The sequence below is a fragment of the Strigops habroptila genome, chromosome 5 (genome assembly GCF_004027225.2).
Source record: "Strigops habroptila isolate Jane chromosome 5, bStrHab1.2.pri, whole genome shotgun sequence".
NCBI classification, from domain to species: Eukaryota; Metazoa; Chordata; class Aves; order Psittaciformes; family Psittacidae; genus Strigops; species Strigops habroptila.
The window spans coordinates 29082618-29097926 of NC_044281.2; the positions used below are offsets into that span (position 1 = coordinate 29082618).

Sequence of the window (15309 nt, forward strand, 5' to 3'; positions counted from 1 at the left end):
TATGATTTTAGAGTGCCATCTCTGAAATGTCTTAATTTGATTATCTTTTTGGGAAAAACATAAAATTCTACAAAGCTACCTGGAAACTGTTTATAATGTTTTCTATGGAAATCTGACAGTTAGGAACGAACACTCTGGAATTAAACTTTTTGTTTTCTTTTTCTTTTTCCTTTTTTTTTTTTTTTTTTAAAATCAGTTTTCATTTGACCATTCTTTGTACTTAATTCTTGGTGGAAACCTGAATTGATTTCCCCAATAGTATTACATTATTATATCACTGATAAGAAAAATAATAAGAAAGAAGGAATTATCTCTATTCCATATATGTCTACAGTGAAAAATTATTCCAAGCAGAGGCAAATCAGGAAATAGCAAAAGGAATTTTCTATGTAGGTAATATTAGTTTGCAGTTATTAAAGACAGCATGTCAGTGGTGAGGTGTTTTTTGTTTTATATTGAGTTTTCTATAAAGGTGTATGAATTTAAGTAAGGATGTAGAAATAAGGAAACTAGGGAGACTGGATAATTGGCCAAGGAAATAAGGAATAAAGCACAAAGCTAATTGCAAAAGACATTGACAAACTGTTGTGAAATGGAGCTGGCATTTCCATAGAGAAAACATGGAGGAATAGTTTTGAAAGGGAAGGTAACAAGATAAGGGCGTGATTATGTGCTAGTAGAATATATTCTAGATAACTAGAGGTTAGTGGAATATATTTAATTAATTAAAACTGTGGGACGTGATATCTGAGATGAACAATAGTAATGGATAAGAAGGATTCGACTTTTGCAAGTGATGTGTTTAGATGAAATTTGGGCAGTGGATTTTGGAGAAGTGGATGACTGTGGAGCATGTACTTGGTCCCTTAATCAAAGATGTGTCTGAAGCGATGGAAGGAAAGGTTGGTGAGTGGTGTGTATGTGGAGGCAGTTAGAGAGTTCTGAAAGTAAATACCCACAATATTGAATTTTACGATAAACTATTGCCACTGTGCAGTGCCTTTGCCTGCATTTCCTAGTGCACAATTGGGCTTCAAATAGTTCCAAGATTCTTCTGCACCTGCTTACAGAGTCTTCTAATGTCTGAAATAATTTTTATTCAAGTCTAAGGCTGCCCAGTGTGATTTCTGAACAATATAAATCTCTAAGTATAAATTATCCTACACTAGTGCTTTCAAATTAAAAAACTTTTACGTAAGAATTATATAAAGTAAAATAATACTTACTTTGCATTTCTTTACAGCAGCATTGCACAGTGGTTCTGCCATCCAGCCTTTCCCAGGGGGTAGAATTCCAGCTATTTCACTCTATGATTTTTGTCATGTGTCTTGCCTCCTTCCCCTTAAAACGAGGGTGCAATGGATTACTATTCAGAGCACACTGCTGTTTTCCACTGAAAATGCATTGTAGGATCAGAATAAAATTTGGTATGCATAGTTTAAGAGAAGAGAGGGTCACAAGAAGAAAGAAATAGCACAAATTATATTACAAAAAAGGGGAAACGGTAGAATCTTAAATAATAGATGCTAAGAGAGGGCAATAAGAAAGGATTTGAAAGGGTTAAACACCCACCCTAACCCCCAGTGACAGCAGTTTTGCAGTAGTCATTAAGAAGCAATATCTATTAAAATACCAATAATATTCACATTGATGAATTGACTGGTTATTAATTGCATGCTGAAAACTGCTTAACAAAAGCTTTGAAATTTAGGATTTTATTCCTTGGTGCATTTATGGTGATAGAAGAACAATAAACCTTTTTTTCTTCTTGAGAAGTACTATGGCAGCATAAAGGAAAGTGACAGCACAATCATGTCTCATCAGAATGATGGATAAATCATTAATTATATATGTTTAATATCTACTAAACTGTCTTAAATGTGACAGAAAAATAAAGAACATAGAGAAACTGGCAACCATTCTGTTGATATCTAAGATAAAATGGACTGAAGAGAATCCATGTTTGAGCTCTTTCAAGACACGTAGTTATGATAAACATAGAGATAATTCACCACACACCAACTTTAAAACAGACGCTCATACATTTTTAGTAGGACTTGGTTTTCTTTTTTTTTCTCTCTTATTTTTTTTTCTTTTTCTGCAGGAAATTGACTGTTGCTGCATTACTAAGATGAACTTTCAGTTGTGATTAGTACCACTGGGTTGGGTGTAGGTGTTTGTAGTTTTAAGGCTTTTTTTTTTTGCCTTTTTTTTAATCCCTGGTTATGAAATAGAGCTGTGAGTGTGCTGGCTAGCACCAGCCACACGGGTTTGTTGCAGCTGAAGCTCTTTTCTTTCAGTGATGGCACTAATCTGAGTTGTTCTTCTCTGAGCAGGTATTTCTTAGCACTGGGACCTCTACCTTTTTCAAATTTGAATTACTTGCTGGAATTAAATATTGGGGAAGCTTGAGAGACAAGTGGAATAAGCACGCAAAACTAATTTCCCTTGAAAATCAGACTAAAAATTAACACATTTGCACAAAAAATGATATGTGGCTAAATTTATAAATATTTTATAGTATTTTACACCAGGTATGTTGTCAGTTATGAGAATGATATTGACTTCATGGCCGTAAGGAATCAAGGACTAAATTTTCATATACTTGTGCCTTCAAGTCTGAATTTTGCTAAATGATTCAATGTCATCGATGAATTTTGTTTTCAGTTAGTGCTTGATCAATCTCTCAGTTTACATGAACTTTTAAAAAACCTCTATGGCTCCCATGATCTCAATCTATGGGTTATTTTAAATTAAAGTAACTGTTTTCAAAGCAAAATCTGATTTCTATGGTTTTCATTATACAAACGAAGGAAATATAGGAAGTAAGCAAGAAACATGAAAAATACAATTTTGAGTTGGATGTATGTTGTTCTTTTATTTTTCATATGGCACAAGTGTTTTTTGTATTAATAATATCAATGAAAAAATGCTGCTTCACTGCCATGCTAACAGATGCGGATTTTGCCTGGAACTCAAGTGTAAATGTTGTTTGTAGGTTTTTTGTTTGTTTGGAGTTATTTTTGTCATTCTTCTGGTTTGGGTTTTTTTTAATCAATAAATACGGAAAGCTTGTCCAATAACTTTGAGGATGATGATGACTTCCTTATAAATAATTCAAAAACCTTCTGACAGACCTTCCAAGGTCTGCTGCAGATGCCATCAGATCCTAACACAGTAGGAACATACAATTGTATTTGTGTTATTAGTAAACATGGTTACTGGGAAGGCAGCTATGTTTATGGAGCTTCCTTGTAAAGATTTCTTTTTTCAGTAAAGCGCAAAGTGCTCTAATATCAAAGGTACTGACTTCCCATTGTAGGATATCTCCTTTTGCTTTTCCTGTCTACTTGTGAGGAAGACAAGTTTACAGCAGGACATAAATCATCTTGCCTGAGACTCAGGGAAAGCCTCTTAATGCCATAGCCTAAATGTGATTCACGTGCCGTTACCAAGCAAAGTTTGTCTTGACCTTCAGCGTCAGCGAGATGTGACCTTTCATAGTTGCTGCATTATGAGTTAGGCATATGCATGGATGCAATCAACACTTACTCTGTCATTTATGATTCTGCTTCTCGCAACCACATAGCACACTTGAAAAGACTGGATGGGCTTGGCTTTGAAGGAAGGTAGGTGTGCCCATATAGGGTTAAACTAGGCTGTGCCTTCAAAAAGATGCAGGCAGACAGCTTCCTTTTTTTAGAGAGCAGCTTCCTGCTAGCACTGATACTGCGATGTACCACTGTACATAAAGTGGAAACCCCCATCCCCCTCAAAATTGTACGTAGTGGAACCTACAGCAAGTGTAAAAACATAATGGTATGTTTATTTTTGGAGAAGTAGGAAACTGATGTGGGAGTAAAAAATTCACATGGGGTTTTTTCCCCATCCACCCAGTAACTTGTGTACAGTGGTTTAGAGGAAAAGACAAGAAAAGCTAATAAAATCCCAAAGAAATCACTGAATTCTGTGGGATGTTTTTGCAGAACTTGGTATTACAGAATACAGCAGTGATGTCTCTTCTGCTTGAAGAAGTATCTTCCTTGTTGAGATATTATGATATTGAAATTATACCCCAAATATATTTTTTAAATGTGTAAGTGCTATTTAGTGTTGAACACAAGCACTTGTGTTTTTTTCCTAATATAAAAGACACATATATGCTTCAGGCTTAAAATTAGAAGCACTATACTTCCCAAGAAAGCTGCAAGAGTGCTGTTGAACAAAGAATCTTATGTTTGTCTTATGTGGGTAGATTGTAATTAATATTTCTAATTGTGAATACAGACATAGTCTTCTTTTGTCATTGTAAGTCACTGACTTTGGAAGGTGACACATTTTTCCCTCCATTTTTGATATGTGAAGTATTCTTGGTATCACGGAGTAGTCATAGAAAATAGTGCTGAGACCTTTTCAGTTGGTTGCCTCTTGGGGCTACTTGCTATGTTTTAGTCCTGGGCCGCAGATGAGTAACCTCAGTGGTGTCAGCACTGTGGTGCTGGTGAAGAAGTTAGACTTTATCTGGCACCCTGCTTCATCTGGGGTATTTCCAAGACACTGGAGACTCTGCTGCAGTGACTGTTACAGGACCCTCTGGCAGAGCCATGTGTAGTGACTCCTTTGAGGAAATCTGTTACTGGATTTTTATTGCTTTTTGCCAAAAGGGTGAAGATGCTACTCATGAGAGAGGAAATGCCAAGCACTGTGATCTGATACAAGACGAGTAGCGACTTGGCCTGGAAAAGGTGGTTACTAATCCATTATTCTACTGCTACTTTGGGAAGAGATTTGCAAGGATTGCAAGTACTAAGCATTTTTTGATCTTGAAACTTTCATTTTGAATATAACCTTGGAATAGTTATAATAAAAGTGAAAAAGAATAGTCATGATTTCTCAACATGGAGGAATTCTTGCATTTTTATTTTTAATTATTTATCAAATAGTGAAGGTTTTGAGGAAATAGTTATTTGAACTATTTCTCATATGCTGTGAATAAAACTGTGTTCCCTTTCAGTTTATTTAAAGTAGGAAAGAGGAAGCACTCTAAAAAAAGACACAGAAAATCATTGTATGATGTCTGATTTGTGGCTTTCTGAAGATTGAGTTTGATTGCCCAATACAACTTGTTTAAGAGAGTGTTGGTGAGAAAGAGAAACTTTGTGCTTGAAACCAGCTTCTATATTTGAAAGAAAGCTGCATCATTTTCCTGATAATCATGACAGCAGGATGGTAACTAGATTTGAATACGTTTGTCAGTTAAGCTTTGAAAATACAATAAACCTGGAAATGTATCAGGAAAATACATAGATTATGACTAATACTATCTTAGGTTCTTCCTTTAAAATGGAGAGAAATTTCGCTTTAGCTGTCCGTGGTACATTGCTCATAGATTAATGGCTAGCAAAGGAACGGAAAATTCATAATTCCTTACAACTCTCTCAGAGCACATCTTTGCTGTGCAGTAGGGAATCATGCAGATACCGAAGGCTGCGCCGCTTTGAGTGGCTGCCTGCATGCAGTGCAGATCAGTGCTGTCAGAAGCACATCTCTGCATATGGAAGTAGTACAGCAGCACTAGCCCTATATTGTGCCGAGGCTTTACACCAGAGTGTGGGGCTTGGGTCTGTAGAGCTAATATCAACATCTAGGTTCTTAAAAAATTGACACAACGTACTGCACAAAACTCACTTTGACAGTTACTTTATATACCTGTAAGATGATGGAGTGATCCTGCTTCTTTTGATGGTGCTTTGGAAAGTGACCCTGAGGTGTTGGTATTTTAACCTCAGGCTGTATCTATAGTTCTCATTTCATACAAAAAGCTGCCCTTAGACTCCCAACCTTTGTTCCCCCCGTGACACCTGTTCAAACACATACTCAATTTTTAGAAAGCATGGAGAAACACAAACCAAAATGAAATGTTTTCTTCCAGATTGGTTTCACTGTGAGCTCTTCTGTTTTTAAGCAAAGTGTGGATTAAGAAATTCCTCTAGCTTTTTCTGCAGTTTATTGAAGACATTCTTGTCATACTGATGTAGATGGTATTAAATAGCCTTATTACAGTGGGACTACTGTCTGAGAAGTACATCCTGTAAAATAAAGATGTGGACCTTAAGCCACAGCCTGCATGGTCCCATCTCTGCGAGGTCCCATCAGGTATGAGCCAAGCACAGCCATGTTACATATAACAACTAGACAGATGGTATTTGTGGAGAGCTTTCAGGGTGGCAATAAATCTTTTGGTCACCTGAGTAGGGAATAGTTTTCTGCTATTGATGGCAGAGTTTTGCCCATATTGGCAGTCCTACAAAGATTACAATCCCCTGTTCTCCAAGTGTTGTAACAGATCATAGCAGAATGTTGGTTCTTTACAAAGAAATGTGGTAATAATTCTAGAACATACAGTAAGGCATGCATGCCGCCTTACACACTAGTACTATAAATCTGATTAAAACAATGTAATCTTGGGAGTGTCTGAAGATACAAGTTGGGAGCAAGTCCTTTTTCTAATTCTGCTGTAGATTCCTCTGTGAGCTGTCTGTTAGCTCCCTTGTCTCTGGTTTGATATTCTCATGGCTATATTGACATTGACTCTTCTTATTTTTCTGAAGCATTCTTGGAGAAGTTGAGGATGGAATACATATTTTTCCGTGTCTTAATTTGAGTTTTATTTCCATCCATGTCCTAATGAACACTTATTTCAGTGCTTAATACTGGAAATGGACAACTAATTGGCAAGGTTATACTATGCCTTACTGTGTCGTTGTGTAGAACTCTTGATGGTGCTGAATACGGGCTTGAATAACTTGTACTAAGTCTGCTTCTTTTTTTGTTTAAAAGCATTTCTGCAAGTCAGGAGGGGGACTTCTGGCTGTAGAATTGCTGTAGACTTTTCAGGAAATGGGCTATTTACTGGGGATTTCCTTGGTGAAGCTGTTTGCTTGGCATGGGCTCAACATTTGCAAGTTTTGAGCCAAATTGCCAGTGGCCTATCTCCATTAATGGATCCTATGTCCATTTCTGATCATCTTTCTTAGCGCAAATATTTATGCTCAGATCACACTGAAATGTTGATTTCCTCTAAACCCAAGTGTCATCAATAGCGAATCACTTTATATTTGCATTATTGATAAACCACCCTTTGTCTCTTAGTAAACATTCTTCAGTTGAAAAGTTGTGTTAAAATGGAAGGGGTTGTTGTTGTCTGTTTTGTCTTATTGTGTTTTGCTTTATTTCTCTTCACAGGTTCTCTATAGATTGACGGGTCAATGAAAGCAATCAGTGTATGAGCTGATGTTTTCAGCTATTATCTGTTGCTGCAGTCTTATGATTTCTGATGTTCCTCAGTGCATGTCCCAGAATAAAATGAGGATCCTCTGAAGAGCATGAGGTCTCAGGCGGTCGCTACATGTGACCAAAGCAGAAGCTGTGGAAAAAACAACTATCCTTAATTCTGAAAGGAAAAAGCTCAGCAGCTCAAGTGAAAAAATGCAGCCTGGAAAGCACCAAACAATTTGTCACATAAATCTTCAGCATTTTTCTTGTTTACAGGCAACTCCAAACTCTCTGATCTCAAAATGGTTTGTACAGTCACAATATAAGAATTTTTATAAAAGGTGTTTGAAAATGATAATGCGAAAGAAGGTGAAGAGGTTTGAGAAGCAGGCTTTATTCCAAGAAAAATGTCAATATGAAAGAGGGTGCCAGAATACTTCTGGAAAGAAGGGAGGGCTGGTGTTGCAGCCAGGATTTGTTGTATTGAAGTGAAAAGCAAATGAAGAAAAGCTTGGACTTTTCAGACATTATGTACCCATGAAAAGATGGACGTATACTAAGAGTTTGAAATTCTCCGCTAATAAAATATTGCTATTATGGTAATGAAGGCTTACAAAATAAGCACGGCACTTAAGGATCTGGGCTGAGGGCCAGCAGACAGTGAACTCTGCTTCTAGCCTGAATTGTGATGTTGTTGTTTTTCTGTGTGACACATTGTTTTCCTGGTAGATGCAAAAGGCCACTCTATGGAAGATAGACTTGAATGAATAAATAAAGCTTGCTCTGACAAATGAGACAAAAAAAAAAAAAAGCCACAATTTGGTCACCATTCAACAGAAAATACACCAGGAAAAGCTCAGCTGGCAGATTCTTATCTTATGGCTGTGTGCTATGTACAGGAGAACATGATTCTCGTCAGGATAAGGGGTATAAGAGAATGCAAGGCACTTGGCTTCAAAGTGTAAGGGGTTCTTTTTTTTTGGTCATATCCTTCTTTTTTTGAGCATTTGCTTGAGCATGTTTTGCATGTGTGTACTTTCACATTCCTGTCACATAATTCTGGTAGAAGCATCCTCTTCCTCTTATAGTTTATTGTAAAATCCATTAAAATCATTACATCAGCTGAAAATGAGGCTCAGTGCCACACAAGACAATCTATGTAAATAGATCATGTCAGTCATGTCCTATGCTGTTGCCTGCCACAAACCTGCAGTTTGATTCTCGCTTAGGCACTGGGAATGTCTCCATGTAAGGGCACAGGGAATTTTGCTCTCTCTCAGTAGTCTGGCTTGCTAATTCATGGAAAGTCCAGTCTGAGAGTCCTAGAAGGATTCTGATCTACTGTTGTGCCCACAGAGTGACAGATCATGTAGGCTAAGCATCATGTTGCTCTAACACCTTTGCTTTGCAGATTCCAGGTGGCAGCTGCCACCTATATACCTAACTGGCTACGACATACTTTGCACATTCTGCCCTGCTTGTACACATATAGGCTACTTTTATCCCATCCCTCTGTCATATCCTCAGGGTCTCGACCAATCCTTCTATTTGTGTGCATTCACCTTTTTTCTTATGTGCCAAACCAAAGGATTTATGTGAACCCTTTTGTTTCTGAAATTAGTGTTAACCATTTTATGAGATATCCTTTGTCTAAAGACTCTAAAGAATGCCATAAACAAAAACCAATTCATCTTTACTGTGGAGAGCTGGACTTTATGAAATTATTTTTGAGCAGCTAGGTTTGCTGGCTAGGGGTGTTGAATGAGTTACTTAAAACAGTGTGCAAAGACCCAGGAGTGCTCTTTGCCTCTCAGGATAACAGTAATTTAGTGCTCTTCCTTCGTAGACTGAGCAGGATGTAAAAAATGCAAGTAGTACCACTAGCTTTGTTTTTCAAATAAGGCAATGGGTTTTCTGCTTAGTAATTTTTGCCTGATGCCATTCTGAGTTAATGGCAAAGCCAGGTAAACAATCCACACGACATCCAGTCCTGTGACCCACTCAGCTCCTTCACTGGTACAAAACCTACGAAGAAACCCATAGCAATACTGTCTCTCTTTCTTTGACCTTTCATCCCTCCTTTGTATGTATATGCAGGAGAACTTTTTCATGCAGATTTCCAGTAGAGATAATATATAGTCTGTACAAGTGAAGTAATTTCAAGTGCCTCTTAGCTTTCACTGAACTGAAAGAGCTTTCATAAAAAAAGTTTTGTAAAGATTATTCATAATTAATCATAGCCGTATGAAAGTGAGTTGCGATTTCTTATAGATAGTTAACGTAGGCATTTGATTTCCTGTGGAAAGTCCGATTAGTCTGCACTTAAGAAGCCTAATGCAATTCCATCCACTGGGGTCAGTGCCAGAGTGCCAAAACATTTTTTAAATACTTTTCTTGAATCTTCTTAGGTCCTTGTCATTATTAGGTGATACTAAATACATCTTGGCTGATTTGAAAGACAGGTATTCTCCTTCTTATTTTTTTCTGCAGCTGAAAAAGGAGCTTTTCCTCAATTACTAAATGTTAAATCTGAATTGAATAGAATTCTTTAATCTTTTTTTTCTTTTTTTCCATTTCTCTGATTACTGTAGTATGTAGGGACATCAGGAGTAATTGCTCCCTTAATATCAAGGGTGGAAGTTGATTATTTTTTTTTCTGTGATATCTTTCCATGGTGTATGCTTCTCTTGAGAAAAATGTTATGTAGTTTAATTTTAGATTTCATACAGATTAAGTAGGGGTTTCTTGTGGTTTGTTTTTTTTTTTAATTTTATTTCTAAATTATGTGCATTACCTCATTCAGTTATTATCATTTGCAAGTCTGTTCCGTAAACCTTTCTGCTTTTACATCTGTTTTATACAATCAAGACTTTCAGTTGGGGGATTAGTTTTGTCTTGGAAATATTTCAGGAAGAGCATCATAGAAATGGGGCCTGGACGTGAGTGACCTGAGACATCACTTAAAATCTACCTAAGATGAGGTACACGGTATTCTTGGCGCATGGTTTTGACATAGGTTTTAATGAAAGATTTGTTTCTGTGTGTTGTAAATAAAACAATTTCAGTCTTTCCTTGTAGGATATTTTCCACTATTTTCAATCTCTCATGCTTTTCTCTGGATGCTTCCGGGGTTTTTATAATTTGGAGCTCAAATTTGGGCATTTTATTCCAGTTGGAGAAACACCAGCGTTGAAAAGAGTGAAATAGTTACTACCACTCATCTCTTAAAATTATTTCTTAGCAGTCACACTAAGTGTAGTTGTAACACTCTACACCCCCTGCTTACTGAGTTCCCCTGCATGTGTGAGTGCATTTGCTAGCAGTACTCTGGTATCATCATGCACATGTCTAATCTGAACTTTGTCTTGTTATTTTTAAATTCTATTTTGCCAGGAACACTTTGAATTTAAATGCTGTCCTCTCCTCCCACTTTGGTAACATTCCCAAATTTTTCATGTGTAATTTGTATCATTGTTGATGATGTTCATAAAATACTGAACAGACTGGGCAGAATACAGTGTAGACCACATATAATCCCAGTGGAGACAGCTTGCTAACACAGTAGCAAGCCACTGATAATTATGGCTCCATTATGATTTTTCAACTGATTGTGGATCCTGCTTATGCTGATTCCGTGTGGAGGAAACTTTCTTAAGCTCCATTTGAGAATGCCCTCTGTGACAGACCAAGTACCTTGAGCACAGTTAAGATATGTCACTCCTACTGCTGTATCCTAGTCACTAGGCCAGTTATTCTGTCAAAGAAGGAAGTTAAACCTGACAACTGATTTGACAAGATCAGTTCTTGAAAAATTTGTGTTGGCTATTTCTCATCCTTTTATTGTGCTCTAGGAGCTTAGAAAGTGATTGTTTGGTTGGGGTCTTCCTGATCATTGCTGTTAGCATCCTTGTATGTAATAAAGTGAGTGCCTCCTGCTTCCACCATTAAAATGCTGTCTTTATCTTTCTCCAGTAATCCAGAATCTCCTCTTCTGCCTTCTGTGCTCTTTGCTGGTTGCAAAACAAAATGTTATGAAACTGGCACAATTAGAATATTGGAAAACTAATTACGTGTCTATTCTTGTGAGCTTCTCATCTGAATACTGCAGCTATTAGAGGGTTAATTAGCTTGAACAAACATCAAATGTTTACAGCTAACTGATTTTTCAGCTTTACATCATGCACAATACTATTATGCTAAATTTGGTGTGATTTTTGCATGCAAACTTCAACAACAACAAATCCTTTGTACAATACAGTTAGATTCCAGGACAATTTATGCTGGTTTTGCACCAACATGCTAACTGCCATGCTAAGCTGCCCTGTTCCAGCCCTGTTTCAAATGTACACTTCAGCCTGTCCAGCAGCTCCTGAAAGAAAAATATCTGCAATCCACCTTAATAACCATTGCTCAAATATGTCCAAGTGTCTTTGACACAAATGGCTAACAATAAAAAATGATGTTTATCTATTTGTATTTCTCAGACCTAAAGATGCACAAAAAATAGAGCAAAGCAGGGGTGTAACTGAAATGTCAGAATCCAGGCATTTATTCCTTTTCTATATTTGCATCATCTGTGCAAAACCTACATTGCTGTATTCCACGTCCTTTCTCAAGTCCTTATTTGAAAAAAATGCGTGTAACTATTTAAAATTTTTTGTCTCATTCAAGTCAAAGAGTTTGTTCCAAGCTTAGCAGAAAGCATACTTTCAAGCAGTTGCAGGAATGTGCTTCCAGGAAATCTGTTACATTTCTTGTGAGCATTATCACAAATTCAATTGACATCATTTGTAAGAGCAAAGCCCTTTGAGTCTTTTTGCACCCATTCATTGTATCATGTTTCATGAACTCGTAGATCCTATTGTTGCCTCCTGTAACTCTCACCTGCACTCTTTAACCCTCAAAAATACCAATGTTTGTTTATTTTAGGACTACAGATTATGATAAATGACCTTCTAACTGCATTAGTTCTAGTAAAAACATTAAGATAAGATATTCTCTTGATGCGGACTGCTTGGGTTACAGTTGTAGAAAGAATTCATCTGTGTCGTTTAATGTCAACTCTATTTTAAAATTAAATTTGTAGACAGTTGCTATCAGCTTTCTTCCTAACACTTAACAAGCCTGCTGTGAAAAAGCTTGTCCTAAATAAAGACAAGCAGAAATCATTTAGAACTTGTATTTTTAAGGAGTTTCTGTCAGCCAAGGTTACAGGGTCTCTGGTTTCCAGACCTGAACATAACAAAGCACAATTAAGCATTTCAGTCAGAAATACTAGTGAGTTATTCTGAGCTTTTGTCTTTTGGGTATGGATTTGTCTTTCCTGGATTTGATCTTGATTGAAGTTGGTAGGGGGATTTCTGTTCCTGTCAATGGAACTTGACCAGGTCTCTCACAAACAGATCCTGTTAAGTCACAAATTTAGCAAGATTGTTCTGGGCTAAAGATTGCCTAAATGCCATCAGCCTGCTAGTGTGTTTTAATCACAATCTCTGTTCTGTTGTTGAGCATTTGCTATGCAAGGATAATGACCAGAACCATTAATAAAATGTATGATGACTTGTGTGCAGAGATTTTATAGCATAATTTAAATTTCTAGAGAGCAGAGGATCACAATTAACGTAGCTTACTAGGGTACTAATTTGTTTTTCAGTGTTAACAGGAAAATGTAGATTATTAGTCAGATTGCTCTGATAATAATTATGAGCATGCTAGGAACCAAAAATACCACTGTGCGTTATTCCCTAACACATTCATGGGAAGGTCCTTTGTGAAATGTTCAAGGTAGGGTAGCTTTGTGTCTTTAAGCACACTTAAAATATTGTGTGTAAAGAGAAGAATCGTGTTTGGTGTTAAAAATAAGCTTTTGTCTTTTACAGTGTAATTAGTGTTCTCTGACCTTTTGGCACATTATTTTAATTCACATGTAATTAATTCTAAATATACCTTTCCACATGTTCAGACCTAGATTTGTTTCTTTGTGTAAGAAAGCTTTTTGTAATGATATAGCTAAATTTTTTTTATTTTTTTTTTTTTTGGTGTCAGCTTCAAAAAGAAGCAGTCTTTATTTGGAGAGTCTTGCAATCTCTTTTGCCTCCATTTATTTAAATGTTATTTTTGAATGTTATTCTTGCTTGAAATTGCCTTTATATTTTGTTTCAGAAAGGTTTATGACAGTTATGAATTTTCAGTTTACTAAATCAGCTGTAAGCCTTACTTTCTCTGTGCAGTAGTAATGATGATCTTTAAAGGTAAAAGTGGTTAACTCATAAACAGTTAATTTCTTTTTAGATTAAGTGGTTGATTTGATCCACCAAGACAGTTTTGGGTTGTTTGGTTTTGGTTTGGGGCTGGTTTTTTTGGCATATTCATGAGACTTCTTGGTCACTCTCAGCAGTTTTGTTACTTTTGTATTGTTTATAAATGAAGAAATCAAGAAGAAAGGCATAATTGCTGAAATAGCGTGTATTTTGGAAAACAGAAGGTGACATGAATATATTAATTCTATCACTTGGGTCTCAATTCATAAAACCCTCCTAAAGCATCGGCATCCATTGAGTTTAGACATGTTCTATTCTGGACTGGGATATTAGGTTTATCCAAAATAATATGAAAAAGGCTATTTTATCTTAACTGATAGTAGGAATGCTGTGACAACTTACTGATGATCTGAGAAGTGGGATCTGAGAGTTAGAAAGGACTTTGAACAGGAAGCGCAATTATTGAAGTACTATGTTCAGTGTGTTAAGCAAAATGTGCAACATTTCAGTTCTTTGTACTTCCTTAGTATATATTTTTGTGGTTATTTGAAAATAACAGTGCTACATACTATAAAGTAAGTGTCTCCATCAACATGCCATCAGCTAGTATTGTCTTGATCCCAGCTTTACTGTTTAACCAGAGGTTGACCAGGCCATTGAAGAGGGACAATGCGTTACTGTGTGTGGTGGATTGGTGTAAAAGTTCAGCTGGTTTTGTTAAAATTTTATGGATACTTATTTGTGTGTGTGTGTGCATGTGTATACACACACATATAATTGCATTATTTAAAAAACTGCACAGTGCTTGCCATAATCTCATTTGGATTAATTAATTGTACTTTAGTATGTGAATGCTGATGGTGATCACAATACAGGTGGAGAAAAGATGCGATAGCTGGCAAAAAATAGTTCATATTCCCATAGCCACTCAGGAATATAAATTGAAATGAGCATAATAATTGTACAAATGTCTACCAATAAATTAATCCTGTAGGACTATACGTTTTGAACGCTTTAAATAAAAATAAGCTTTTAGTTAACTTGCTTCTTCCCTGTAGGCTTTAAGGGAGGACAGGCTACAGACCTATCTTTCAGTCTCAGCTGGTCTGTGGAAAGAAGTGTAGCAATATTGCAGACTAGGGAGTATAAAAAGTTACAGAGCAGGGAAAGATAAGTGCCTTTGAAGCTAATCTTACTTGCCTTTTGAGGACTATCACGCTGTGGTGCTCTTAGCCATTTGTGTAAGATTTCTGGCACGTAGACATGAAGTCGAATATATGAAATCTTTTCCTCCTGCTACACATAGCAACACAAAGGATCAATGAATTCTCCAAATGGTATAGAGAAAAAAATTCCTATTTGACTTGGCATCTTCTTCCAGAAATGTGGGATTTGTTTCTACAATGGTTGTGTAATTCTTTCTCTGGTCTTCCACAGCAAAACTGATTCTCCGTGCATTTAATGTGCAAACTCATTCGGTTTCCTTCGTTAGTCTGTGTATTTCAGCAATAAAGCTAAAACCCGCACACTTTTGTCTAGCAACATATCAAGGTAAAGTGTTGCTTCTTTCTGCTGTGGAAGCATTTTGGTTCTTCAAAGTGTATAGCTGCAATATGTATTTTTAACAAATAACAATTGTAGCTGTTTCTAAATGTGCACTGAGTTGCTCCTGGTTGCTGACTTAGGAAATAAAATTGGTAAAAGCAGACTGTTTGGGTTTTTTTTAACAGTTCATACTCTGGGTAACACCAAGGAAGAATATTTTGCTCCTAGG

At 36.6% G+C, this 15309-nt stretch overlaps 1 protein-coding gene across 1 annotated transcript in view; it reads right to left on the reverse strand.

Annotated features, from left to right (window-relative positions):
* The window catches only part of RASGEF1A (RasGEF domain family member 1A), a 170686-nt gene that overhangs the window by 52228 nt on the left and 103149 nt on the right, over positions 1-15309 (reverse strand). Inside the window, exon 2 of the mRNA XM_030485964.1 lies at positions 1227-1341. Coding sequence (XP_030341824.1) covers positions 1227-1268 — 42 coding nt within the window. The 5' untranslated portion in view covers positions 1269-1341. The remainder of the gene's footprint in view (positions 1-1226; positions 1342-15309) is intronic.